The following is a 22,507-nucleotide window of genomic DNA, read 5'->3' as shown; positions in this document are numbered from 1 at the left end:
AACGATTGCGCGATATTTGGAGAATTTTTTATCCCACGTCCGAGGTGTTCGAGACAGAGATTCGCAGCAGAATGTTTCCGAAAAAGGTAAGTCGAAAACAGGAGAGATTCATCAACGAGGAATTTTTACCACCTTTTTTTAATTAACATCCCGTGGAAGTTTGTTTTCTTACGACTATCTCGCGCAAACTACAAACATACCGCGAATTTTTTATCTTAGCGATGCTTTTAATAACAAAAATTGCTTATCTACACAAGACGTGACGAACGAAAATGCAGCAGTGAATGAGCCAACGAAGAAAGGAGCCACAGACCCGAAGATAAAAGAGTCCAGCAGACCAGGAGAAATAAGGAATACCGTGGCCATTAAACTGACACCTTTCGATCGGCCTGGAACATCTAAGTCGCCGCAACATAATAAAAAAATCATCTCTAAGCCTGTTCAGAGTAAAGCAAAGAATAGTCAAAGTAAAGCTACGCAAATGCAGCAGAATTTAAGCACCCTTAGGTTAAGGGATGACGAAGACATCGACGACGATGTAAGAAACCAAATAATCGTGACTATAAAACATTTATCTCATTGGTTTTTTATCACAGTTTTTGTTGCATTCCAGTCTTCCATAGTGGAGAACGATCAGAGAAGACAGAAGTACATTCTGGTCGGATGGGATAACTTCCGTTCCAAACTCATGATTATCCTACTGGTTCTTCTCATTCTCTGGGCAGTGATCTACTTTCCTTTGATTGGAACATGAAGATTCGATAGCATTGTGACTCGATGACCCAACTAAATTTGTACATCTTTTAACGCATCTTAGACAGTGTGAACAAATGTGTATAGAAAGTGAGTTTCGGACGACGATTGAGAAACGAATTACTGTAGCCTGATTTGTACAAGATATTGGCATAGACGATGCCATTTATTCGCATGCAAATGGCGTTACGCAAATGTTATTGCACAATTAATTCATCATGGAATCACGTTTGTCAAAAAAACCTCAGAATGTAAATATGTACATACAAGCTTTGCAAGAATAAAGTACTTTTTGCTTAACAAGCAATACAAATTTTTCAAGTGCTTCGGAAATTACGTTTCTACCTTGTTAACCATATTTTTCACCGTAATTTTCTATCAACATTCCTTAGTTAATTAGACTCTGATTAGATTGCAATCGAAATCGAACATAGTTTAAAATTAAAGTAAAAAGTAACGGTAAAGTAACTGTGCGGAAATTAAATGTGTCAATGCATCAAGGCAGATAATTCAATATTTCGATATCTTCAGAGGATAAGATATATTCGATATCAGTTCAATCTTGATAAAGATTTAATTCAGCAACAGAGTTTCGTTCAGAATATTCAAGTTTCATTAAATACAACTTCCATTTGTATAAAATCCATAAATAGTTGTATGTGTTATTGCAATAAATTGCTGAGAGCATAAATTTACAATAAAAATATGAAAATTAATAAATTATGGTTGCGGTGGTAAAGGTGGGAGTAAGGGAGCGCCTGTGGGAAGAGTAGGGAACGTGGGAAGAGTGGGAGAGCGTGGGGAGCGTAGCAAGAGTAGGGAGCACGTGTATATAAGGCCCTGCAAGGGATTTTTGTACTCTTTTGACGCTCGGACATAGTAAAGCGAGGGTCAAGGTTGGAAGTGTGAAAAATGAAGGCCTGTTGGATTTTTTATGTTGGATGATGAATGTTGGACCTTGGGCCGTGGACCGCGGATCGCAGAAGCTAAATGCTGGACCTTTGACCGTCAACGTCAGACGTTGGACATTGATTCACCGGTTGATGAGTGAATTATTAAAATGCTTCCTTTAACTTTATTAAATTAAGTCGGTGTTAAGTTTGAGTGTGATTCTATTGGGTCCCTGCGTAGTCACCTCCACGGGGTGGGCCTGGGCCCTTGGTACCGTTTTCCAGAGACCGGTCTCTCGAAAACGGTATCAAGCTAAGGACTACGTGCTAGACTTAAGTACAGATGTAAATTCGACGCTAGAACTACCAAAGCATTTAAACTGATTGTCTTATATAGATCTTATACAATAATTTTTAGAATTTTCTATAATATCGCATCAACTTAAATTTTCCTCTCACTTTTTATTTTCTATTCTTTGCTTTCCCTTTCGGGTATTTTTACTTTTTCGCATAACTATCATTCTACTTTGATCGCATGAAATTAAAATACTTTTATTGCGGGTAGTTCTAACGTTGAGTTAATTGCGAACTTTGTACTAAATTGTAAATTGTATAGTTACTTAAGCTAGAGTTTAAGTTAAGTTAAGTTTAGGTTTTCGCCGCTGGATCGCCGATGGAACGCCGATGGATCGCCGTTGGATCGCCGATGGATCGCCGAGGGATTGTAGTTAGAATTATTTTTATGTATTATATTATATTTTATATATTATATTATATATATATATTGTATGTAACACCCCTAATCCCTTCTTCTCCTTTGTAACATAATTGTAAAGGAATACATTTTCTTATCCAAAGTGAGAGAGCCATTTCTATCAATCCGTTACCGCATGTTTATTAATACAGAACACATTGTTCTTGTATAAATCGGTTCGCGATTAGTCAGTACCGATGAAAATGCGTTACATACTCCCTTGAGCATTCTTATTTTCTGCTGCGTGAAATCGCTTCACGCAGTTCTTTTTTTTCTCTAGTCGCTCGAGATTTCGTCTTCCATCGTCACGCAGCGAAATAGTCGATGCTCAATCAAACTGATGTGGTTTTCGGTGCCCATTGAGATTTCGCAGCCCTTGTCGATTGGTACGCCCGTTGGGTACTCGACTTGGGTATAGGCTTAGTACATTGGACGCGCTCACGCGAGTTCGTTCCGAGTAGCTCCTACCCCGTGTCGCTGGGGTCTTCGGACCTGCTGTAAGACGACTTGGGGCGGTCTGCGAAGTTCGTTCTTGTCGTTGGGCAATGCGTCCTAATGCTAAGTCTTGCTGAATTCTTGATGGTACCCGCATTCACCATTGGGGAGAGCGTGGTATCAATTGTTTCGAGTGTAAGACGTGGCATAAACTTGTTCGCGATTCGCGTCGGGTACGGTTCACCTAGTTGCTAGTGCTGAACCATCGGGTAGAATGCTCTCGCGAGAATGTAACGCAGGTTTATTGGTACTTGTTCGTTTCGGTCGCGTCGCGAATTTTATCTCCATTCTTCCAAATTAGTTTCTTCTCTTAACTTTAGTTTAACTTGATTTTGCTTCCATTTTTACTAAAATTCTTCTCAATTTTTCTTACAATAGAGTAATAGAATTTGGAGTATCGTATCGTAGAACTTTTTTTTAGAAACACTTTAATTTGTCTAAAGTGTTTGTAGAATAACTTTAAAAATTTCACTTCTGGTAAGAAAATGGCATTCCTCGTCATCCCTTTCGCGAAAGTCCATACTGCAATCTCTAAAACCTATCTTAGGTTTTGGAGAATGTATTATGGATCTCGGTTTTTCTAATTCAAGTAGAGTCAGTCCTCGGTACCTTCTGTACCGAGAACACACGAATGTAATGGAGGGTGGATGGGATTAGGGATTATTCTAGGGATGGGTCCCTGCGTAGTCACCTCCACGGGGTGGACCTGGGCACTTGGTAACGTTTTCGAAAGACCGGTCTCTCGAAAACGATATCATGCTAAGGACTACGTATTGAATTTAAGTTATTTACAAATCACTTTAAATTTTGCTAGCTCTTTTCAATTCTTAAGAAATTTACGTTGCATCATTAGTGGCACATGTTATGATAATGTTCAATTTTTGCTTTCACCGCTAATCGATATCAGTTTCCTGGAATTTTCAAAAATTAATCCTTCTATTTAATTTGTTACTATTCCTTAAAACAAAGGTATCTTGAACATGAAATTGAAACCCAATAAAACTTACAAAATATCTCGTGCCATATTATCAACTTCGAAATTGAATATAACTCTGAAATTCCCCGCTTTAAAGTATAGGAAGCATGTTGAAACCTTCGGTATTTTTGTACGATCGGTAATTCAGAGAATGAAACACAAAGGCCCACAAGGTGGTAACAGATGGTACCAATGACGGAACTCTGCACCATTCTTGTATGAATAACGTTAAATAATAGAACTGTTCGTTCTCAATTGACTCAATAGAATTTCAAATAGCTACTTCAGATCCATAGGAATAAAAGGAAGTAATATAATCGTAGAACAAAGAAAATAGTTTTTAAAGACATTTTCGAATGTTTCGAAACTAGAAATCTTACCTACAGTCGAGCAGAGAAATCGAGAAATCGAGAAATCAAAGCTGGACTGAAGATAATTGGCTGACATCATCATTCCTTTAAAAAGATCGATTTTTCCTGACATGAAAAGATGACCGTGCAACGACCTTAGCTAGTGTCATGCCAACGTGTCAATGAGAGACGAAGAAGGCAGGAGGAAAGAGTAATCGGCTGGAGACGACTGAATCCGTCGTCGAGGCTTCAGTTCGACTTAAAACGCCCACGTAGCTCCTTGACGCTCTCGATTCTGTTGCGTTGAAAATTAAACCGATCCCAAGGATCGTTCGAACTGACAAGGGACCATGAAGATCGGAAAACTGAGCACTCTCTTCCTGATATTCGGGTTATCTCTAGTATTGGTTGGTAAGCGAGACGTTTGTTTCTTCTTAATTTTCTCTAGAAGAATGAAATAATTCGAATCGATGCGTTCTTGAAGAAATTTTTGATTGGTGTTGATCGTTGAAGGCTGTTATAGAAGTGAAAGGAGTTCTGTTCTTATTTAACGTTGATTCTACCGAAATGATTATAAATGCTATGTTTATAAATGCTTGTCGAAATTAAGGAGAGTCGTGTTCTGGTTTCGTGGAAGTCATTTAAATATTCTAGAAGCATTTAGAAATTGTGTCTGATGTGTCCTCTCGTATACGAAAAGAAAAGCTTCGTGTATGTATATTTGTTTCGAGGAAATGTTTTTAACTGGATAAATTTAGGAATGTAAATTTTTCGAGTCTAGAATATTTTACGTAATTAATTGAAGTTTTGTATGCGTATTGTTTAAAATAATCTTATCTTCTGTAAACAGACTACGTAAATTCGAATTAGGAACGTTACGATTCTGTTCTATAATTCGTCGTTTTTGCATATCGCCAAGGTTATCATGAGGTCGTGCTCAGGCATGATTAAATAATAAATACACGATCGAAATCGGGGGCAGAAATGCGACATTTCCAAGACGAGAAATGGTTCGACACTTTTAAGATAAGTTGTAACAAAGATCGGTACAGAAAGGAAAATTGTAACCACGTAATCGACATCGTAAATTCTTTTAATCTCATGTGGACTTTTTATCAGAAACTTCTATTTCTTGAACAAACATAGATGCATCATCATTCGCCCTAATTATTCGATATCTGTAGTAAATAACTAAAACGACTCAACTATCTTGTCGTGAACGACGCAAAAGATAATTTCTTTTCTCCTAGTTCGCTATTCGAATTATTGACAATAATTCGACTATCTCCTAACTGCCACAGGAATACTTATAGCAATCTTAATTCGATTCTTCAGCCGACGTAGAGGCAGGATGGAAATTCTGGAAAAAGAAGGACAAAGATGCGACAACCACGACTACGATTGCTCCAGAAATTACGAATCCTGAACCAACGAAAGCAAATTCGCCACCAGGCGGTACACCCACGACAAAAAAACCTCCCAAAGGGAGTATGAACAATGTTGGACCAGCTGTTATTGGACTAAGCGATCCAGGACTCGCAATTGGAGTTGGATCGACCGGAGAAAAAGTAAAACAAAATGCTCGACCGAACAGACCTAATCCAGGAACAGAGGTGGGTTTGGATATTCCGGTACCAAAACCGGGAAAACCTGGTGTTGGTGGTACCACCGGTCAAGGATACAGGGATTGGGCTGTGGATCTTACTGGAGCTGGAGAACCTGGAAGACAATCCCCTAAATTGCCTGCCGAGGGACCAGCACTTGGTGGAGGTGGATAATCGATTAATTCTTTGAGCAGTTTGATATTTTTTCTATATTACGAAGATTATGAATTAATTATTGCGAGTCTTTAGGTTCCAGACCAGGATCTGTATCTGGAGGAGTGACTCAGCCAGGTAAAATTCAGCTCTGTACAATCGATAGATAAAAACAGGTGTCTAATGTTAAGTGTAATTGATTTTGTTTTGATCCGAAGGTGCCAAGCCAGGAAATGTACCGTCGCAACCTCCATCACCGGGTACGATTATTATATTATACAAGGAGATGTAATTAGTAAGAGTTTATTAATTTTTCTTCGCATTTCAGGTGCTGGACCTGCCATGGCATCTGGAGCCACACCTCAACCTCGACCTAATGCCCAACCTATACCACAATCTCGTCCATCAGCGCCAGGTATGAATTAATATATACTCATGGCAATAATGGAAAGTAATTTGATCCTTAATTTCTTATTTTCTTATAAGGAACACCCGCACCTGCTACCAGGCCAGCTACTGCACCTGGACAGCCACAACCAATGCCTAATCAACCGGGAGCTGGAGGCAACCAAGTGTCCACGTTACGTGTCGGTACACTTAAACCTGGGGCTGCGCCGACACCAGCTCCTTCTTCCAGACCTGGAAGTCCCGGTTCTCCAACTCCTTCTTCCAGACCTGGAAGTCCTGGTTCTCCAACTATGCCAGGCAAAACCTGGGCTGATGTCGCTGGTGGTGGTAGCAGGCCTAATTCTCCAACAGCTGCTCCAAAACAACCTGGATACCCAGGTAAATCGAATGAAATCGAAATGAACTAAGCAGAAAATCTTGAAAGAGTAATTGTGAGTAATTGTGAAACACAAATAACTTATTGTTCTTGTTTGATGAACAGGTCAACCTCAACCAGGACCACAAACACCAACTCAACCAGGAAAACCTGGACTATCTACAGGAAAAATAGCTGGTGGTGCGCTCGCAGCCGGAGCACTCGCTGGTGGTGCATTAGCGGCTGGAAGTGGAACGGGAACAACCACCGCAAATAATAAAGTCTACTCTAGTAATCCTACTTATAGCAAAGGAAACACCATCACGGACGAAGACTTGGAGAAATTATCCGAAGCTCTGTTCATAAAAGACAATAACAATGCGAACAAGTATATCACGATTAATCTACAGAAACAAACGACCAGCAGCAGTACAACGGACGACGCGCCACAACCGTAGGTCTTTGAATCGTAAACGGAGAGTATCTAACTATTTCTGGTTTTAAAAAATAACTCTAATTGGCAGATTGTTCACGGTAAACGCACAAGCATACCAAGGTCCAACGATTTCAAAGGTGATAACGATCTACGACAATTACAAACCGGAAACCAATGTAAATGAGCACATAAGCCCGTTGCAGAGGCAAGAAGAGAGTCTGCTAGTAGACACATTCCTCAGCACGAACGTGATGTCTGCTGCCATGAGGTTCCTGGCGGACAAGGGGAAAATTCAAAAGGATTATTACGAGTATAAGGACACATTGAGAAAAATATGGTTCAATCTTTTCTCTAGGGGACAAGGGAAAATCGGTAGCTCGGGATTCGAGCACGTTTTCATGGCGGAACTTAAGACTGTACCGACTGGTACCGAAGTAGTCGGACTCCATAATTGGATTTACTATAGTAAAGAGGAAGTTAGTGGAAAAGCGGATTACAATGGATACCTGAAGAAAGTTGACCTCGGAGATGTAAGCCAATTTAATTTGTTACATTCTCAATGCCTTTAACTCTACGATCTTTAAACTCTCGCTACCTTGATAACATTACTTCTTGCTCCTTATAACTATTTACAACGTTGATAAAAAAAGTGCAACTCCAATCCAATCTTTTGTGGAATTCTACCGAAACTATGACTCACATTATACAAAAGGCTGCTAATTACATGCCTGACGTATGTGCTTCTTTCTTTCATTACAGAAAGCTTCTATCCTTAAAATACGAACGAAATACAGTGGAAAAGATAAGCCAGTGACGACATTGTTCGTGGGTACCTCGCCCGAACTAGAGATGGCACTGTATACTGTGTGCTTCTATGCGAGACCGGATGGAAATTGTCCGGTATCCCTTGGAAGGACGAAGTTCAATATCGTTACGTATAAATTTAAGTATAGAGGTAACGATCTCGTAGGAACAGCGTATCCTGATATATAAATTCTGTTCAATAAAATCGTTTACATATTTAAAAAAAATAGAACGAATATCCTTGTTATACATTCGCACGAGAGCAATGAAGAAATGACATAAACGAGTGATATTAATGTGTAAGTAAGCTATGTACTCAGTGTAGTTCGAGTCATTAAAGCCAAGTATGACTTTATGCTTAAAACGACGTATTACATTATCGATGAAATTTACTAATACTCGCTACGTTAAATAAATAAATTTTGTTTTTAATCTAAAAAGATGTCGCGTTACATAAATATTTATTCTGCCTTTTGAATTGTATTCCTCGTCTAAAAAATGTATGCTTAAATTCTTAATAACAATACGAGGGAGTATTTTATTTGCTGACAGTAACAATCTTGAATAAACAGATAACACTGGATAATACGTTTGAAGGGGGGGGGGGGATTGGGAGTAATAAACGAACTCGAGCATTGCGATGGGGAACTGCCAGTTGATCTGTCGGTTTCGTAACGAGAACGAGAATGCACGCGGCTCTACGGACTTTTTACAGAACCAGATATTCAAGTTTTCGGTGGATAAATTACCCGGGTTGTATAAAATATCGATCGAGAATTTTTCTACGATTGTATCATGGCGAAAACGGCGTCTACGGATACAGACCAAGACCGCAGAGACATTTTGAAGGTATTTTTCAATACGTCGAAATCGTATTTAAAAAAAAAACTAATCACTTCTTAATTCAATATTACATTGAGATTCCCTACATTATTAAAATTAAGTATATAGAAGTATAATTTAAAATTTAAATCTGACAATCAAGATTCCCGCATAGCGTCGCTAGTGGTGAACAATGCATTTCGAAGATGCATCGTAAAATCGCGAACGAAAATGAATATTTTTGGAAAATAAATCATTTCAAACTACTCTTACCTTATGAATACCGATAGTGTTCACCATCCACGTCTCGGGGAGAAGAACGTAACTTAAGGTCACAGAAGTGCACTATGTTTTTGTTTAAACTACGATTAATAAACCGAAAATTTGGACACATGCACTACACTTTGTTTCCCCGCTTCCTCGCGAGCAACTGCGAAAGAATAGCGCACAAACTGTGCACCTGGACGCACCGCGCATGCGCGGAAAATTTTAAATTGAAATACTCTGTGTATAATTACACATTTTTAAAATTCTAATACACATACGTACATAAATATCAGCAAATAATAATTCAACCTGTGGTATATGATTTATTCATTATTGGATAAAAGTTGATATTATTATCGTGTAGCAATAAAAAATACTACGTCAAAAAGATTTAATATGCTAATCTAGGGTAACGATAACATATGTAATACGTGCAATTTGTATTATTGCGTAATCCGATGACATAATTGTGCGATAACGCACAAATAGTTTAACATGTGACATATAGGATAAAAATACAAAATTAACCTGTTGTTTACCAATAATGTATTTCACTTCATTCTTCCCCATATCTCTAGTGCCAAAAGAATATTTGGAAATACGATCAAAGAACAGCAATTTCTACAGGCTGGTTACTGCATATAGAGAATTGGCTCATAAACAAGCCGACATAAATCCTGTCTCGACAGAAAAGCCAATACCATTGGTAGAACTAAAGCCCGAGAGATTTGGTTTAAATTTAACAGACAAAGTTTCCTTCAGGGGCATTCTAGCGATCGGAAAAGAGGAAGGAACGGTGAACGAGGCGTTAGAATTTTTAAACAAGACGTACAGTGGTTCTGTGGGATTAGAATTTAGCTACTTGGAGGTAATAATTCATCGCTCAACTTATTTAGAGCAGTCTACCAATAAAATTGCTAGGAAGTTGACATTTATTTCTTTGTAGAAAATCTGTATAAAAGTGTCTGTTTTCTATTAATGTCTACACAGACGGAGGAGGAGAGAGAATGGTTTGCACAAACCGCAGAAACATGTTTGGCAGACCCGTTGACAGACGAAACGCGATTGGCCATTGGAACAGAAATGCTAAAGTGTCAAACATTCGAACAATTCATGGGAATCAAGTTCGTGAGCCTTAAAAGATATAGTGGCGAGGGTGCTGAGAGCATGACGGCTTTCTTCCATGAAATTTTTAAACTTTCTGCCAATGGTAACAATTGTTCAAAGTAACGACAATGTTTCATCGGCCGAAGATCAAGTTTAAACGCATTAAATTGCAGATGACTTAAAGTACATTGTACTTTGTATGCCTCATCGTGGTCGACTGAATTTTCTCACGGGGATGCTCAACGTCCCACCCGAAAAATTATTTCGAAAATTACGAGGGTACTCCGAATTTCCAGATGATGTGACCGCTACCGGTGACGTAATCACTCACTTCGTATCATCCACAGACCTTAAAATTGATCAGAAAAGCCTCCACGTAACGATGTTACGAAATCCATCGCATCTGGAGGCTGTTAATCCTGTATCGATGGGCAAAACTCGAGGAATGATGCAGGCTGTTAAAGACGGAGCTTATGACGAGGATGGAAACGCTCAATGGAGCGATAAAGTGTTAAACATTCAAGTATATTGCTCGATATCCAACTAAACGGGAGTTTAATAGAAACATTAAACGAATTGATCTTTTATCTTAGGTTCACGGGGACGCATCTTACGCTGCTCAAGGTGTCGATCAAGAATGCTTAGCATTATCGGCGGTTCCTCATTTCGAAATAGGTGGAACAGTCCACTTGATGATCAATAATCAATTGGGTTTCACAACTCCAGCTTCTAGAGGGAGATCGTCGAGGTATTGCACGGATTTAGCAAAAATGATCTCTGCTCCGGTGATTCACGTGAACGGAGATGATCCCGAGGTGTTCGAGATAGACATACGATTTTTTAATGTTTTTTTATATAGACATATATATGTATGAGAAATCAAATTTTTAATTATGATGATTTCATAGATGGTTGTTCGAGCTACTAGAATAGCTTTTAGGTACCAAAGAGAATTTCGAAAGGACGTGTTCGTGGATTTGAATTGCTTCCGAAGATGGGGTCACAATGAACTAGACGATCCTGTCTTCACCAATCCTGTGATTTATAAAATCATACAGAATCGTCCGTGGGTATTTCTCAATTTATTTTACATATTCCTAAGAAGATGACATGATTCTATTTCATTTTCAATTATTTATACAGATCGATACCTGATCGATATTTGGATAAATTGGTAAAAAGCAATGTACTTTCGACGACGGAAGCCAAAAATATTGTTCAGAATCACAATGCTCGGCTGAATCGAGCCTTGAACAATGTGGATAACTATATTCCACAACCTGCGTATTTTACCGACCTATGGACTGGGATAAGGCAGGCTGACGCTAGCATAACACAGTGGGACACAGGAGTTGATTTAAGCTTATTGAGGTTCATTGCCGAAAAGAGTGTTCACATTGACGATGACTCGGTGAGCACATGTACAATGTATTAAATAACTGCTGTTTTTCCCTGGCTAATTAAGTGTGCCATTTTACTGTGCAACAGGCAATTCACCCGAAATTGATGAAAAGTCACATTCAACCACGATTAAATAAAATAGCTAGTGGTGAACATTTAGATTGGGCTACTGCTGAAGCTTTGGCGATTGGAACTTTATTATATCAGGGATACAATGTTAGGATAAGTGGGCAAGATGTAGGCCGTGGAACATTTTCCCATAGACACGCTATGTTTGTTGATCAATCCACCGAAGGTACTTGTGAGAAGTTCTTAATTTGTAAGATGCCAGACTAATCTGCAAGGATCCTATTGTTTATTGTAATTTTAGATATACACATTTCATTGAACTCCATGGTCGAGGGTCAAACGGGAAAATTAGAATTGGCCAACAGTATTTTGGCAGAAGAGTCGGTTCTAGGCTACGAGTACGGCATGAGTATAGCTGTGCCAACTACTTTGACGATATGGGAGGCACAATTTGGAGATTTCTTTAATGGAGCACAGATTATTATTGATACCTTTGTAACTAGTGGCGAGGCGAAATGGATGTTAAGTAGCGGTTTGACAATGCTTTTACCACATGGTTACGATGGTACAGGTCCCGAACATAGTTCCTGTAGGCTAGAAAGATTTTTGCAACTCACTGACAGCACTGAAAACAAACCCGATGGTGATAATGTTAACATGCACGTGACGAACCCTACAACTCCGGCTCAGTATTTCCATTTATTAAGACGACAAGTAAAATTTGTATTTTAGTAGCTTTTTAGTTATATCATTAATGTTAAAAATTGTCTATATCTTCCTTTTAGATGGTAAGAAACTTCCGGAAACCATTAATAATAGTAGCTCCAAAAATATTATTGCGCCATACTGCTGCAACTTCGTCATTTGCAGATATGGGACCACAGACAAAGTTCAAAAGTATTATAGGTATGCTGAACATTGATAAGTGATGATAAATTAAACTAGTAATAAATAATATTCTAATAGGAGATGAAAAGGTGAACGAATCGAACGTGACTAAAGTGATCCTCGTAAGTGGAAAACACTACTATGCTCTCGATAATTTTAGAGATTCCACGGAACAGAAGAATGTGGCAATAATTAGAATCGAGAGCTTGTGTCCTTTCCCAGTCCAAGAATTATTGGACGAGATGGGCAAATATAAACGTGCAAACAGTACGTAGTAAAATTTAAATTCGCATATGTTTTAAAATATTAAGATAAATATATCTTTCAGCTTTTATATGGAGTCAAGAAGAGCCACAAAATATGGGAGCTTGGAGTTTTATCAAGCCTCGTTTTGAAAATTTGTGTGGCAAACGAGTAAGTCTGTCTACAATTTAACTTCGAAGCGAGCAACCACTTTTCGTGACATTTTATCCTGTTTCTGTTCTAAGATTGCAATATTAAATCACTATAAAAATTTATATTACATATTGCAAATTGTGACTTACAGCTGAAATACAGCGGTCGTAAAACCATGGCTGCGGCAGCTGTCGGTGAGGGACAGTTGCATCAACAGGAAGCTCAGGAAGTTATCGTGATGCCCTTTAATATAAATTGATTTTTATATTATATTACATATTTTACTTTGTTTTTTTATTTTTACGCACGAATCAATTGGCAAAAATCACATTTATTTGCGTAACATTATTATGTACTATATTAGGAAATAAATTATTTACACCTCATTGAGCGATCGTTATTATAATGCATCGATATAGTTATAAATAAAATATATTCACGATATGAATATATTATCATATGCTAATTCTTGGGAAACTGCATGATTAAAAATGATGTTTCTCACCATTAATTTAATATAATATAATTATCTATAAAAAGTGATAACACACAGATGAGGATGAAAGTATCGTTTTTCGACAAGATTACGATAAACTTTTAGCCTTCTAGATAACATCTTTATAATTATATTGAAGCAAAATATTATTTATCTATCATTTATCTATGTATAGATATTACTTTTTTTCCAAAAAGGTAAAGGAACCCCGAAATTAAGTTTTAAATATTCTAGGAAGCTTAATTTACATTGTAATAACTCAGTTTTAGTAAAGTTAACCCTTACTAGCATTTTCTGCATCTAACCGTTCATGTTCTTTTTTCATAAGATCTCTCAATTCGTCCTGCAAAGAAATAGATTTAAGTAAATGCGTTAATGTTTGCAATGCATGTCATAAAAAATAGTTTAGATTAATTTGGTAAAACGTACAACCCAGCCCAATTTTTCAGCTAATAATTGACAGCCAGTATCACAGTCGCCTAACCAAGCAACATCACGACCACCATGAGAACTTCGTGTATCAAAAATTAAACCATGTCGTAATCCCAGGAGTCGCGATAAACGATCTTGCATACCTACTTTCTCTTTATTAATTAGCAGTCGAGGACAATTCGGACGTACCCTTTAAAACAATCAGTATTACAATCACTTAATTCATAATCAATAATCAATGCTTACCTATCTATCAAGGACGCAAATGGTTGAACAACCAAACTTGATCCCATGATTATTAAAAGATCTGCTTGTGCAAAATCTCTATCGGCGAAATAATGAAAGCGTTCGGGTAACATTTCCCCAAAAAACACTATATCCGGTTTCACCACACCCTCTTCGCACTCCTCACATTTAGGTATAAGACCCTCGATAATTTTCTCTGTAAATAAATACTACATTTTAGAACATGTTTATAATTGTAATACATCAAATTTTAATTAATACGTATACAAATATAAATGCAGCTATACCTTTCATCCATGGAAGAGTATATGGTGCTCTACATTTCAGGCATCTGCCAGTATGAAATGTACCATGAGCTTCTACTAATTTTTCAGGTGGCAAACCAGCCATTCGTTCTAATGTATCAATATTTTGTGTGTAATGTCTCAAGAGTAATCCTTTCTCAAATAGAAGACGAATAAAATAATGGCTTAACGTAGGTTTAAAACCTTCAGGTAACAATTCTTTTGCAAGCATAAAAAATGGCTCTGGATTCTCCATAAAGAAATCTAATTCAAAGATAGCCTGCGGATGAGGCAGATTGTATTTTTCTAAATTGTGATAAAGACCACTCGATGGCGATCTAAAGTCAGGAATTCCTGCAGCTAAAAAGTGTGTAAGAAACTATACATCTGATGCGCCACATTTTGTTATGGAATTGAAACTTATAAATGATACTTACATGTAGATATACCAGCCCCAGCCATAGTAATAATTTTACAACTTTCGTTTTGTTTTATGTATTCTATTACACCATCTATACTAAGTTCACGGAGAACTTTCTGCTGTGACTGTTCATCATAATCCGAGGAATCGAACAACCTTAACTTTTGCGCCAAATATTTGCGAATTTTTTCCATATCAGAATCTTCTACCTCTTCTTGTTCTGAAGAACTATTTGTCGCTTCCTCATTTGGTTTCTTCTCTAATGAAAATAAATAAACAACAATATTAGCAATACACAAAGTAGTACCAGTTATAAATATAAAATTTGTTAAAGTAAATCGTACGCTTAAACATTACGGATAATAGCTTTTATTAGTTTTATAAAATGTGACATGGACTTTGTACTAATCCTATACAGGATAATAGTATGAAGAATAGCAAACTCTAGAAAGTAAGATATTCAGGCAAGAAAAAGGGGTAATATGTTGTACTGACTTAAATAAAGATATAGAAATACAGATTTTCGCCAGAATTGTTGAACGAATAATTGCCGATGACGGTTCATTAAAGGTAAGATGATATGCAGAAACATTTCGGTTCGTTGTTGTACACATATCGTGACGTTACAATCGTAATGTAAATCAGTGAGAACACGTGTCAATTAACAATTACCTAGAATTTTGCAGTGACATGCAAATATTAACGTTTTAAAGCTACGATGAACAATGTTGAGCGATGATTTGATCTCCTAATTCACTTAATCATTTTATTTAATTAGGAAAGTTTTAAACTCCCATAGAAATGACAGGTTAACCTCTGTCGTCATTGCGTTATACTTATCTAGTTTGTATTACGGGAATTTTTACGTCATGAAAAATGCACATTGAAAAAGAAAATGTTATAAAAATAGCAAAATCATATTAGAAATTCCCCAGTTTATAATTTAGTAGTAAATTGAGATTCTGAATAACAAAATCGAGAAATTGGAACTCCTTATAATTTTTGTGAAAAAATGTATGAAATAGAACGAAAAATTTTGCTTCTTACAATGATATGGTTAAAGGGAACATTGCAAATGATGCCAGAGAAAAATTGAATTTTACATTGAACAAATGACAATTTGAAAACATTACCTTTTTCTGTGTCATCGTTGTGTTCGGACATGTTTCTATATTCGTATACAAAGTTGCTTTAACGACTGCGTAAACAAATTCGATCGTGATTACAATTTTAGCATTGAACAAATGATATTTACATATATAAAGCTTACGATGTACGATTAAAATACACTATCGCCTGGCTATATTCGTATTTAATTAAGTATTCACAGAGGTCTGAAGATCCTGTCCTTTCTTTATTATATCGCGCGATTCAAAGTTGAAAGTAGTAATTGATATTTCTAGAGAAATGAACTATTTCCCTAATAAATATAAGAAATTAAAAGTAGTAAAACATGTATTCTATAGATAATTCAGATGATATTTATTATCTTAGTAACATAAGTACTACTCAGTGGGAGGAAGGTTAATGGATGGTGGGGATAGCAAACGTTTTCAATTCGTCAATCTATTAAAGAATTGAATTTCAACTTTTTTACCTGAACATTGTAAGATTTAATTTTTTATACTTGAAAAGGTAACGTTTTGAAATTGCAGAAGAGGTAGGGAACATTAGAATTTTCACTAATTAAACTGTTTATTCCCGTCACAAAAAAAGAAACAATTATTTATTATAAACAATATGTATGAAAATTTATTCTCATCACTGAGCTTTTTTGAGTGCATTACTTCCCAAAATCTTGCGTCTTTGACCAAACATATGGAGATATAGTTGTGGGAACACTGTAATATGAAAGAAGGTATAAAATTTGTATAATTTAAACATGGTATAGATATAATAATAAAAGACACAACAACTTACATGGAATGTACGATAACATGACGAGTACAAGCACAAGGTGATAGCTAAATATGAAATTCCATGAATTAGGAAGTCTATAACTCCAAGCATCAGGATGAGAACTTGCATATTTCGTAGCTGCATACATGCATAAAAGTTCTCCAGTGATACCAATCGGATATAATATAATAAATAATGTATACCTGTAAAGCAATTGAAATATTTAACTGCTAAAAAAATGCGCTGATTTACAAAATCTATGTTATAGAAGTTATTAAATTACATACCTTAACCATGTGAGAAGATAAGGTACAGCTTTGTTCAGATTCATGAAGTAAAACATATATCTAATTATCTCTGTCACTGACCATGCAAAGATGGCTAGTGGAAGACCAGGAGACGATGCCCCATAATTATATGGTGTTGCCAATAAAATACCACTTACAACCATAACGCGACTTAACACTTGAAAAATTGTAATTGCAACATTTGATTTAACTAAACCAACCATAGCATGGATTATCTGTAATAAAGCGACTAAGTTTAATTTCATGATTTATACAGAAAACAATGAGTTAAGCGATTAATAAATTACCTCCAAAAGAGCAGCATGTTGGAAAACGATAACAGGCCATTTAATGGTCTGCCATAGATTTGCTTCTAATGTAGAAGAGTAATCATTTGTCATGGATTTGTAAAATATATAACTCCAACTGTAAGCAAATATAAATTTATTAAATCTTCCAGAAACATTTATCATGGAATTAATATAATAGACACCGATTTAGGAATGTCGTTTTTAGAAGATAATCAAAATTTTATATTTACCCAAAGACTTGAAGTAAATTATAACCTTTCAAATATAACGTTCCGACGTCGTTGGATTTCTTCGACTTCATATTTCTGTTTGTCAGTTTAACCTTTAGTTATTAATAATGGCAATAAGAAAGATTACTGTTCTAACTTTGTAGACTATTCAAATCCATAGCTCATCGTCCGCCGTTCTACTGACGAAAATAAGTCAGGCTATATGTATTTTATACAGGTATGTAACAACTGTTATTTACGAGATATTTAGGATACTAAAAATTTTAATATTTTTATTCCTGTTACTTAAACTTAAAATTTTAATGATAAATTCTAGTCATGTTATTCACATTACCATATATTATATGCTAACAGAAAACAAGTTTTGTTTTCAATTTTATATTACAAAAAACATACCAGCTGACTTTTGTAAAAAATAAAATGTAAACTTATTTTAATTTAAATTGTTTCTAATATTAAGTAATTTTTAATTTGTTTCTCCAAAAATTGTTAAAATACGTATATTAAACAGAAATATGATGTTCGTACAATAAAATAAGTATTATAAAATAATGTTATAACGAATATGCATGTATCGCGTACGTCCCTGAATTAGCAGATCAAAGGTTAATAGTATGATACTAATACTTTCACACTATGTAATATCTGTTTATTACGTACTATTATGATCTATAAAAGGAAATAAAATAGTTTTACATCCAATATTCAGTCAGCACTTTTTAAAAAGTATGACATTAGCAAATTATACATGTTTATTATATCTTTGTAAAGAACAATAAATACGCATTTTGCTCTTTTTATGCTTTTCAGCACTTCCTATTGTGTTCAATGTTTAATTTATTTATGAATTAAGTACTTGATCATTTATGCTTTAGATTTATTTTGAAGAATTATTTAATAAAAATTCATAAATAACAGGAAACATTATAAATTAATTAATTAAATATATAGGATGAATAATTATTATTTCATTTACTGCACTTATTATAGGAATTATGTTAAAGTCTACTATAAAAATGAATAATATATTTATTAAATAGTGTAAAAGTTATTCTAATCTTATTTTTAACTATAATTATAAAAAATCAAGGCTTTAAAATTTAACACTGATTTTTTAGATAAAAACTCGCGGTTCAACGAATTCGATAAATCGAACAAACTGTTATCGAAATAATTCATTTTTAGTACGAAATATTTTGAACTTTCATCATAATTACGATATTTATGTAGGTTAATTATACATGATGTATTCGTATTTCTTTTATTATCTTTTAAGCAAATATTCAAAACATTCGATAACGTGCAAACAATTTTTACTATCGCTCACCATATATAGCTATCTGAGATATCGTTTCAATGTATAATCAAATAATAAATAGCAGACTGTACTTGGATAGTTTTTGATCGTGTACAGGCGCATATATTTGAAAACATGAAAATGCAGTGGATGACTCTTCGAAGATTCCTTGTAATAGTGAAAAAAGTCAATACATTAAATAATCGTCAAGCCAGCAATAATTGCAAGACTTTTGTTTATAGTAGTGATGTGGAAGTGGCAAAAAAAAATAAGCTACCAATTGTAGCCTTAGAGTCCACAATTATTACTCATGGAATGCCTTATCCGGATAATTTGAACACAGCTATACAAGTTGAAGATATTATTAGGAAAAAAGTAATTATTCATGAATTATCAAAAAGCCATAAAAAAAAATTAGTTTTTCCTTAGATTAAACATCATTATATTATTTTAGGGTGCTGTACCTGCAACAATAGGAATTTTAAATGGGCAGATACATGTTGGCTTAAACGAAGAACAGCTGCAGCTATTAGCTATGCCAAATTCTGCGAAAACTATTAAATGTTCACGCAGGGATATATCTACAGCTGTTGCTCAGAAATTAAACGGAGGAACAACTGTTAGTGGAACAATGTTAATAGCAAATTTATCAGATTTGCCGATAATGGCAACAGGAGGCATTGGTGGTGTTCACCGCGGAGCAGAATTGACTTTTGACATTAGCACTGATTTAGTAGAACTTGGCCGTACACCTATAGCTATTGTCTGCTCTGGTGTTAAATCTATATTAGACATTGAGAAGACATTAGAATATTTGGTTAGTGCATTTCTTACATAAAAATCCAAATGTCATTGTAACAGAATATTTATAATTGCATATTTTCATAGGAAACTCAAGGAGTTCCTGTTATAAAAATTGGTGAGACAAACTATTTTCCTGCATTTTATTGTACCGAAACATTTCAAAAAACAAAAGTATTACATAGAGTACAGGATTCAGAAGAAGCAGCAAGAATTCTAAAAGAACAGAAAGAATTAGGCCTTCGAACAGGAATCCTGTTTGCTGTTTCTATTCCTGAAAAGTATGCATTAGATTCCAGGGAAATGGAATCAGCTATATGTAAGGTTTTAGAAACTGCAAAAGCCAAAAATATAAGTGGAAAGGATGTAACACCATTTTTACTGCAGGAGTTAAATCTGATTACATGTGGTAAATCTCTTCAAGCAAGTAAGCATTAAATTCCACATAGCAATAAATTAGAAATGCAGAAGCAAAAATTCATGTATATTTATTTGATCTTTATGTTTCCAAAATAATAGACATAGCACTGATAAAAAATAATGCAAGCATGGCAGCAGAAATTGCAGTGAAGCTGGCTGAAAAGTATCGACAAAGTTCTTCCACTAGTAGTGCGTCTAAGTGCATCCTAACACCGAAACGAAATCCAGTAATTAAAAGAAAAATACTTATATTATTAAAAAATATATATATAAAATTGCTTATTTCATTTTAATTGTGCAATTTGTTTATAACGCAGGTTGTAATTGGTGGAGCTATAATGGATACCACGTTGCAAGTGAAGGAGTCTGAGATAAAAGTAAGTGAAGCTTTAAGTCAGAATTATACTAAATAACCAATTTTCCTTGTATTCATATTTTAGAGGAGTTATAGAACGTTTAACAGTATTTACATACAATTACGACCACATAGGTTTTATGTACATTTAAGAATATTGAATAACACGAACTCATAGTATAGTATGGGGAAGAGTGATGTGACACAATAATATATAATGCAGCAATTATAAAGCATGGTTGAAGCGTAAGTTAGAAAATTATGACCCTGAAGTATGTTGACATAAAAATTACAAAATGAAAAGTTTTCGAAGGGAATATAGAAGTTTTCTAATATTTTGAACGAAAATATAATTATAGAAATTCATCTTAAAGAATTTCAATATAAGCGGTTTTCGTTGTGTATGATAATATGCATAATCATGAAAGTAATGGATGCATTTTTATATTCTAGTTACACTTTTTCCCATACTTGGCTACGGTAATCCTACCGAGTTTACCGTGTACGAAATAATACGTACATACTATATCTAATCATTTACAGATACAGTAAATTGGGTTTCTTAAGCAGGCACTATTCAAAGCTCCCTCTCTTTCATTCGTCTCGATATACATATTACATTTAAATATCAATCAGTTATAAATTACTACACGTGTTGAACCTTTTTAAAGCCATTTTTGTTGTGGGATCATTAGTCATTGTGGTCGCAATATACTTGCGAGTAAAACATAAAAAATACGAGCTCTTTTCTTCCGTTTTTAAACGAGTATACAACACGACGACTAAATAAACTGAAGGGATAAATTAAATTATGAAGAAACAGAGTATATCGTCTCTCATCCAGCCGAAAGTTTTAAAGCTTATTCTAATTAAAGATAGCGTGTGTAGGTTTCCATCTGGGCGGCTTGCAATAACATAGTTGCTTCTCTAAATGATCATTTTAAAAATCAGTTAACGCTATTTGTCGTATGTTTTAAATATAGTATTTCCTTATATACATTTAGTGGCAGAGGCTGTATGTCTGCGAGGTGTAAGCTTCTCATATTATTATAGCTTAGTACATTCAACGATAACTCGATGGCCTGATTAAGAAAGAACCCTCGACTATCTGGAATGCAATTTTTTTCATCTTGAATTTTCTTTGAACGATTAAAAATTATGCATGATACGAACCGAAGAAACATACATATATATTCAAAAACGTATCTCGTTAGCAACACACATTAATGAACGTGTCATGTAATAATGGCTTCACTAGTAATAATCTACGCGTTATAAGGTACGATGCTAATAATACCCTGTTGTCCAGACTGATATAATTACGAGAAAGACAAAAGATTAAATCTGAAGTCTAACAATGAGCTGTACCAGGTTTGTATCTTAATAGTCTTGTAATTTCCCTTCACGTTGTTCTAAACAATAGTAAAGAAAACGTTATACCGGTGTTTATCGTTGAACTGTGTGCAATGGATTCTGGCTTTTTCTTAAGCAGACGATCGACGCTTTTAATATTTTACTACCATACACCGCTATATACAGTCTACTAATACGTATATCCATTATCTTTGCATTCGTAAAACGTATATAATCCCTAAGATTCAATTAATCCTAGCTAGGAAGCCAATTACTTTGAGTATCGTATTATATTTATACGACTTACTGCACAAATCAATACAGACTACTCGCGCTGCATGTATCGTTTTTATATAAAAAGAGCTAGGAATTTATAGTCGTTACTCTTATGCGGTGACTTTGTGTGTTTCTCTTCTGTGTGTACATGTATATTTTTTTTCTTCAATGTATGGTTCGTTTATTCTTTAATTTTTTTACCATCACTATATATGTATATATATAGCTCGTCGAAAAAACAGATTTTCTTTCTCTTCTATAGTTGTATTTTCGCTATATAGGGGGAATCTGTTTGGCAGTAGTATCCCACAATATTCTTCCGTAACTATCGCACATCCCTGTATCGTTTGACTCTCGCCGAAACGTTTCGCAGATAGAATTTTCACGACAAAGGCGAAAAGGAAAAAGGGAGAGAAAATGGAATCGAGAAGAAACGAGCATAAATAAACGTCTGCGTGATGACAACCGCAT

At 35.2% G+C, this 22,507-nt stretch overlaps 5 protein-coding genes across 8 annotated transcripts in view; 3 read left to right on the top strand and 2 right to left on the bottom strand.

Moving 5' to 3' along the window:
* LOC143424226 (uncharacterized) overlaps positions 1–16,097 on the bottom strand; it is an 89,128-nt gene extending 73,031 nt beyond the window's left edge. The window contains exons 1-7 of one of the 4 annotated variants that reach the window (XM_076896157.1): positions 15,941–16,097; positions 14,824–15,066; positions 14,390–14,746; positions 14,103–14,298; positions 13,854–14,046; positions 13,710–13,767; positions 13,078–13,171 (exon numbers count right to left, since the gene is read on the bottom strand). In XM_076896157.1, the coding sequence (XP_076752272.1) occupies positions 13,078–13,171; positions 13,710–13,767; positions 13,854–14,046; positions 14,103–14,298; positions 14,390–14,746; positions 14,824–15,066; positions 15,941–15,971 (1,172 nt within the window). In that variant the 5' untranslated portion in view covers positions 15,972–16,097. Of the gene's footprint in view, positions 1–13,077; positions 13,172–13,709; positions 13,768–13,853; positions 14,047–14,102; positions 14,299–14,389; positions 14,747–14,823; positions 15,067–15,302; positions 15,456–15,479; positions 15,647–15,940 lie in introns of those variants that run through there. The other 3 variants (XM_076896158.1, XM_076896159.1, XM_076896156.1) reach the window with 3 other exon arrangements.
* Positions 4,420–8,223, top strand: LOC143424169 (uncharacterized). The gene is made up of 10 exons (XM_076896068.1): positions 4,420–4,629; positions 5,554–5,988; positions 6,072–6,113; positions 6,194–6,235; positions 6,304–6,390; positions 6,462–6,614; positions 6,651–6,761; positions 6,865–7,192; positions 7,263–7,704; positions 7,934–8,223. The coding sequence occupies exons 1-10, from the start codon at positions 4,569–4,571 to the stop codon at positions 8,165–8,167; spliced, it is 1,935 nt and encodes a 644-aa protein (XP_076752183.1). The 5' UTR covers positions 4,420–4,568; the 3' UTR covers positions 8,168–8,223.
* On the top strand, positions 8,650–10,852 carry LOC143424246 (2-oxoadipate dehydrogenase complex component E1). The gene is made up of 4 exons (XM_076896206.1): positions 8,650–8,827; positions 9,646–9,935; positions 10,058–10,277; positions 10,348–10,852. Exons 1-4 carry the CDS (start codon positions 8,665–8,667, stop codon positions 10,719–10,721), a joined length of 1,047 nt encoding a protein of 348 aa, XP_076752321.1. The 5' UTR covers positions 8,650–8,664; the 3' UTR covers positions 10,722–10,852.
* Positions 16,098–16,489: 392 nt separating the features above from the next.
* Positions 16,490–17,745, bottom strand: Hacd1 (3-hydroxyacyl-CoA dehydratase 1). The gene is made up of 5 exons (XM_076896214.1): positions 17,535–17,745; positions 17,302–17,419; positions 16,994–17,229; positions 16,728–16,909; positions 16,490–16,648 (listed from the first exon to the last, which is right to left on the bottom strand). Exons 1-5 carry the CDS (start codon positions 17,603–17,605, stop codon positions 16,569–16,571), a joined length of 687 nt encoding a protein of 228 aa, XP_076752329.1. The 5' UTR covers positions 17,606–17,745; the 3' UTR covers positions 16,490–16,568.
* A 1,050-nt stretch (positions 17,746–18,795) lies between these two features.
* Positions 18,796–22,507, top strand: part of LOC143424234 (uncharacterized) — a 30,058-nt gene continuing 26,346 nt past the window's right edge. The window contains exons 1-5 of the mRNA XM_076896183.1: positions 18,796–19,206; positions 19,286–19,648; positions 19,720–20,059; positions 20,152–20,279; positions 20,370–20,429. Coding sequence (XP_076752298.1) covers positions 18,967–19,206; positions 19,286–19,648; positions 19,720–20,059; positions 20,152–20,279; positions 20,370–20,429 — 1,131 coding nt within the window. The 5' untranslated portion in view covers positions 18,796–18,966. The remainder of the gene's footprint in view (positions 19,207–19,285; positions 19,649–19,719; positions 20,060–20,151; positions 20,280–20,369; positions 20,430–22,507) is intronic.

Source organism: Xylocopa sonorina, chromosome 6 (genome assembly GCF_050948175.1).
Source record: "Xylocopa sonorina isolate GNS202 chromosome 6, iyXylSono1_principal, whole genome shotgun sequence".
Classification (NCBI taxonomy): Eukaryota; Metazoa; Arthropoda; class Insecta; order Hymenoptera; family Apidae; genus Xylocopa; species Xylocopa sonorina.
The sequence above is the reverse complement of the archived record's forward strand: the minus strand, read 5'-3'. Positions and strand labels throughout refer to the sequence as shown.